The sequence below is a fragment of the Chinchilla lanigera genome, unplaced genomic scaffold (genome assembly GCF_000276665.1).
Source record: "Chinchilla lanigera isolate Chin_1 unplaced genomic scaffold, ChiLan1.0 scaffold00037, whole genome shotgun sequence".
Lineage (NCBI taxonomy): Eukaryota > Metazoa > Chordata > Mammalia > Rodentia > Chinchillidae > Chinchilla > Chinchilla lanigera.
The window spans coordinates 944,269-950,031 of record NW_004955438.1 but is presented as its reverse complement, the minus strand read 5'-3'; the positions used below and the strand labels follow the sequence as shown (position 1 = coordinate 950,031).

Genomic DNA, 5,763 nt, shown 5'->3' with positions numbered 1-5,763 from the left:
GCGCAAGCGGGAAGGGATGCGACCCGGGCCGAGGCGCCGCGCGAGCGCCCTGCAGCCAACGTGAGCGCCGCCAGCCTCGGGGGCCAGGGCGCCCGCCAGGCCAGGGGGGGCCGGGAGCCTGAGTCGTGCACTCTCCGCGTGCGTCCTGGAAGCGGTGGCCGCGGCGGGTCCCTCCGGCGTGCAAACTCAGCCGCCACCAGCGGAACGGCTGACCCTACGGAGGGGAGAAGCTCCTCTCTCAGCTGCCACCCCCCCTCCCCAGGCCCTCCAGGGAAGCAGCGGCTTCAGCAAGATTGGACCTGGGCACCGGGTGGCACAGCCCGCTAGCCCTGGCCCCAGGGTGCCTGTCGGGGAGAGGACGAAGCTCTTAGGGGACCCCCGGGGGAGAGGAAGAGACAGCCCCCTCCGCGCGTCCACGCACCAGCCGCTCCGGGGAGGGGGCCCAGAGGCAGCGGCGGCCGGCACCGGACACCCTCGCCCCCTCCCCCCGGACCCGGCGCGTCCAGCCCCGACCCGCGACACCAGGAAGAAGGCGCCTGAGCTCCTCTCCCGACGCGACAGCCGCAGTAGGAGGTGGGGGCGAGAAGCGCGCAGAGCCCGTCGCCGCCCGGGCGGTGGGGCCCCCCTGGAGAGGCGCTGCGCCCGCGGTGGAGACTCGCGCTCCCTCCAGCCCCTGGGGCAGAACTTTCTCGCCCCCTCTGCTCCCTCCCCCGCAGCCGGACTCCCTCCCCAGCCAGCCCGTCCTCCCGGAGGAGAAGGCGCCGCGGAGACAGCCCGGGAGGGGGCCTACCTTCCCCAGGGCTGGCATCATGTCGGCAGCGCAGGTGTCCTCGTCCCGGAGACAATCTTGCTACCTGTGCGACCTGCCCCGCATGCCCTGGGCCATGATCTGGGACTTCTCGGAACCCGTGTGCCGCGGCTGCGTCAACTACGAGGGCGCCGATCGCATCGAGTTCGTGATCGAGACAGCGCGGCAGCTCAAGCGGGCGCACGGCTGCTTCCAGGACGGCCGCTCCCCGGGGCCGCCGCCGCCCGTGGGGGTCAAGACGGTAGCCCTGTCCGCCAAGGAGGCGGCAGCGGCGGCGGCGGCGGCTGCTGCAGCGGCCGCGGCGCAGCAGCAGCAGCAGCAACAGCAGCAACCGCAGCCTCCGCAGCAGCTCAACCACGTCGACGGCTCCAGCAAACCCGCGGTGTTAGCGGCTCCCGCCGGCCTGGAGCGCTATGGCCTGAGCGCGGCCGCTGCCGCCGCCGCCGCCGTCACGGTGGAGCAGCGCGGCCGCTTCGAGTACCCGCCGCCGCCGGTGAGCCTGGGAGGTGCCGGCCACGCCGCGCGGCTGCCCAACGGCCTCGGGGGCCCCAACGGCTTCCCCAAACCAGCACCGGAGGAGGGACCCCCGGAGTTGAACCGTCAGAGCCCCAACTCGTCGTCAGCGGCGGCGGCGTCGGTGGCGTCTCGGCGTGGGACGCACGGGGGGCTGGTGACTGGGCTACCCAACCCGGGGGGTGGCGGGGGACCCCAGATCGCCGTGCCCCCCAACCTTCTGCCGCAGACGCTGCTTAACGGCCCCGCCAGCGCGGCTGTACTGCCCCCGCCCCCACCCCACGGGCTGGGAACTCGTGGGCCCCCCACGCCCGCGCCGCCGGGGGCACCTGGGGGCCCTGCCTGTCTCGGGGGCGCCCCGGGCTCTTCGGCCGCGGCGTCGTCTACCGCGTCTTCCACCTCCTCGTCGGTGGCAGAGGTGGGCGTGGGTGCTGGTGGCAAGAGGCCCGGGTCGGTGTCGAGCACCGACCAGGAGCGCGAACTGAAGGAGAAGCAGCGCAACGCGGAGGCCTTGGCCGAGCTGAGCGAGAGCCTGCGCAACCGCGCGGAGGAGTGGGCCAACAAGCCCAAGATGGTCCGAGACACTCTGCTCACGCTGGCGGGCTGTACGCCCTACGAGGTGCGCTTTAAGAAGGACCATTCGCTCCTAGGCCGTGTCTTCGCCTTCGATGCTGTTTCCAAGCCTGGGATGGACTACGAGTTGAAGCTGTTCATTGAATACCCCACCGGCTCAGGCAACGTGTACTCCAGCGCATCCGGTGTGGCCAAGCAGATGTATCAGGACTGCATGAAGGACTTCGGCCGGGGCCTGTCCTCCGGCTTCAAATACCTGGAATACGAGAAGAAGCACGGCTCCGGGGACTGGCGCCTGCTTGGGGACCTGCTGCCCGAGGCCGTGCGCTTCTTCAAGGAGGGTGTGCCCGGTGCAGACATGCTGCCCCAGCCCTACCTGGATGCCAGCTGCCCCATGCTGCCCACGGCGCTGGTGAGTCTCAGCCGCGCCCCTAGTGCACCTCCAGGGACAGGGGCCCTGCCCCCAGCCGCGCCGTCGGGCCGGGGCACAGCCTCCAGCCTGCGCAAGAGGAAGGCATCCCCTGAACCCCCGGACTCAGCCGAGAGTGCCCTGAAGCTGGGCGAGGAACAGCAGAGGCAGCAGTGGATGGCAAACCAGAGCGAGGCACTGAAGCTCACCATGTCTGCGGGGGGCTTTGCGGCGCCGGGGCATGCGGCTGGGGGTCCGCCTCCACCGCCCCCACCCCTGGGACCCCATTCTAACCGGACCACCCCTCCAGAGTCCGCCCCCCAGAACGGTCCGTCCCCTATGGCTGCCCTCATGTCGGTGGCAGACACTCTGGGCACGGCGCACTCGCCCAAGGACGGCAGTTCCGTGCACTCTACCACTGCGTCCGCGCGGCGAAACAGCAGCAGCCCAGTGTCGCCCGCCTCTGTGCCGGGGCAGCGCCGCTTGGCATCACGTAATGGGGACCTGAATTTACAGGTGGCGCCCCCGCCGCCTAGCGCCCACCCGGGCATGGACCAAGTGCACCCCCAAAACATTCCGGATTCCCCCATGGCCAACAGCGGACCCCTCTGCTGTACCATTTGCCACGAACGTTTGGAGGACACACATTTTGTTCAGTGCCCATCCGTCCCCAGCCATAAATTCTGCTTTCCTTGCTCTAGAGAGAGTATCAAGGCCCAGGGGGCCACTGGTGAGGTGTATTGCCCCAGCGGAGAGAAATGCCCCTTAGTTGGGTCGAATGTACCTTGGGCCTTCATGCAGGGCGAAATCGCGACTATCTTAGCTGGGGATGTTAAAGTGAAAAAGGAGAGAGACCCTTGAACCACAGGGCAGCCACCTCTTTTGCCCTAGACCAGCTCCTCTCCAATCCAGAGGGCCCCTCCCCCCCACTCCACCTTCCCTTCCCACACCCCCAAGATGTAGAATTGTGAATATAACTGCAAAAAGTTAGTCTTATGTATAGACATTATTTTCGTCGTATGTTTCTATATTTTGAAACAAAGGTATGTAACTTCTTCATTTGAAGGATAAGCTGGTTTGTGTTAAGCAGTTTAATATTGGTTGGGTCATTCGCATCATATTCGTTAGCATTTATTTGGCGGCAGAATGTTTGCCTAGGTACAAAATTAATAGCCCTTAGCAACGACTGCTGCTGGTGTGTATTTTTGTAAATGTTATGCACTCTGAAAGGAAAAACACAAAAGAAAAAGACTTTTTTTTTTTTTTGCCAAGGCCAGTGTTGCTGCCTAAAAAAAAAAAATAATGATGATGCTATAAAATGGTGAAAGCGTCTTTTCTAAACAGCCCCAAGTGTTGAAGTCTTCACTTTATTTTCTGTTCTGTTTTGTTTTGTTTTCTTGTTTTGTTTGCAAAATGGTAAGGGGGGTGTTGGGGGGACGGGGTGTTTTTTGTTGCAAGTTTGTGAGGGGAAATGTTTTGGTTTGTTTCTACTGACCTGAATGTGTTGGATCTTCATGTGTTGTTTTGTTTCTGCTTTATTGATGCACGGATGCTTTTGAACCGTAGAGCGAAATGCTAGACATGGAGAATCTGCTCTGTTTGTCCTTTATACATTTCTGTAGTTAACAGAACACTGTAATGTGCCTTGGAGCTTAGTAACTTGTAATAAATTCAATTGATATTAATTCTGCCGGGAGTCAGCAAGTTTGTCATTCTAGGGCAGAGGGCACAGGACTCCAATGTAGGGGACATCCTCCCTACCTCCAACCTAAGGACAGGAGCACTTGTCCCTTTGTAAGCCCACAGAGCTGGCAAGTGAGGAAGGCCGGGTGCTGCCTGGCTGCCCCTCCCCCTCACACCAGGCTATTTACATTCACCTCTTGGGAGGCGACACTTGCTGACTAAGCGATTTCTGTTTACTCTTCAGCGTCTCTATTTTCCCCCGGATGTGGGGCCCAGCTGCAAATGGCATTGTCAGGAATGCTTTTTGGTGTCTCGCCCTGTGGCCACGAGTGTATACTGATGCTAGTGCAGCTGTGACTTGGCAAGTGGAGCGGGCGGGAATCCTAGAAAAAAGCTAGGGTCCTTTGCTTCATGGATGTGGCGGAATTAACTTACTGCGCATTTAAAACAAGAATGCCCCAGAGCTGGGAGCTGTCAGAGGGAAAGAAGGGTTGTGGGCAACTGGGAAGTAAATGTTTGTACTCAGCCAGGAGGATCCCAGGAGCTTCCAGCTGATGTGTTGGAAAAGCAGTTGTCACCATAGTGACTTCGTGCTCCTCTTCCTTCAAGTATTTCTAAAGACAGGACATGTGGCTGATGCAATCAGATTTTGGGGGGGATGCACACGGGGTGGGGGAACCCAAAGCCAGCTTTTGAAGTAAGAGTTACAAAGAGCACCAAATAAAATCCCTTCCTACTGGTTAAGAAATGCAAGTGTTCATCTACTCGACTTTTTTGGGCAGCATTTATAAAGCACCTAGAGGTGGGGAAGGGGAGGAGAGAGTTGTAATGCCTTTTAGATCTGAGATCTGAGCGCAGACCCGAGCCCTCCCAGAGCTGGTGGAAGACAAACAAACCTGGTTTGAACCTTGTACTTTACTGGAGGCAAATACAAGAAGAGTAGACAACAGAAGGGAGGAAACAAAACAAAACTCAGCGATCCTATCTGAAATTCATTCCTGGCCACACCCCATGCCTGGGCGGGGCCAGCCAGGCTTGTGCTGTTGGGCCAAGGCTAGAGGAATAGGTAGAAAAACTTGGTGTCCCCACCCTACTCCGTTGCAGGAGGAGCAGGCTGGCAGAGGGTATGGGCGCAGGCACGTTTGAAAACAATCACCAGTTAACGCAGAACACCGGTGTGGAGGTTGGGTTGGTGTTGGGACTTGCTGTTAATAACACCCTTCTAGTTTCTGTTCCTGCTTTTGCCACCACCATTATTGAAGTGGTGCAAAAACCAAGGGGTGTGTGTGTGTGTGTGTGTGTGTGTGTGCGCGCGCACGTTTGGGGTATGGATATGTGGTGGTATTGATGGATCTACTTCGGTCTCTTAATCCAGATACATGGGAGGTACCTGTCTCACCTCTTTAAGAATCTCCCCACATATAAATAGACATTCGTGTCAGCTTTCTGCAAATGTGTCCTTGCATTTTCATCGGCTGCCAAGTGTTGTATTGGTGCTTATGAGTCATGAAACCTATTTTCATCCTCAGGGGTAATTAACTTGGGGGTGATAATGCATAGCAGACTGTAGGAAGAGTTAATTCTAAAACCCATCCTCGCCTGGCTACCAGTCACACATTTCACTTAAAGGTCTGGCTTGGCTTTTCTCATAAGCTCATTAATAAAAATGAAGCATGTTGCGCCTGGAAGCTCCTTTAAGGTGCTCCCAACCCCCATCCTTAATGCACACACTTCTGAAATGGGAAGGCTCCATGGCCTGGGAATACGCAGTGTGTCT

At 59.1% G+C, this 5,763-nt stretch overlaps 1 protein-coding gene across 1 annotated transcript; it reads left to right on the top strand.

Moving 5' to 3' along the window:
• Positions 1-716: 716 nt before the first annotated feature.
• Positions 717-3,988, top strand: Irf2bpl (interferon regulatory factor 2 binding protein-like). The gene has a single exon (XM_013517171.1). The coding sequence runs from the start codon at positions 810-812 to the stop codon at positions 3,162-3,164; it is 2,355 nt and encodes a 784-aa protein (XP_013372625.1). The 5' UTR covers positions 717-809; the 3' UTR covers positions 3,165-3,988.
• The last annotated feature ends 1,775 nt before the right edge of the window (positions 3,989-5,763 follow it).

Coding starts and splice junctions, on each gene's coding strand:
- Irf2bpl (XM_013517171.1), top strand. CDS start 810: ATGTCGGCAGCGCAGGTGTCCTCGTCCCGGAGACAATCTTGCTACCTG.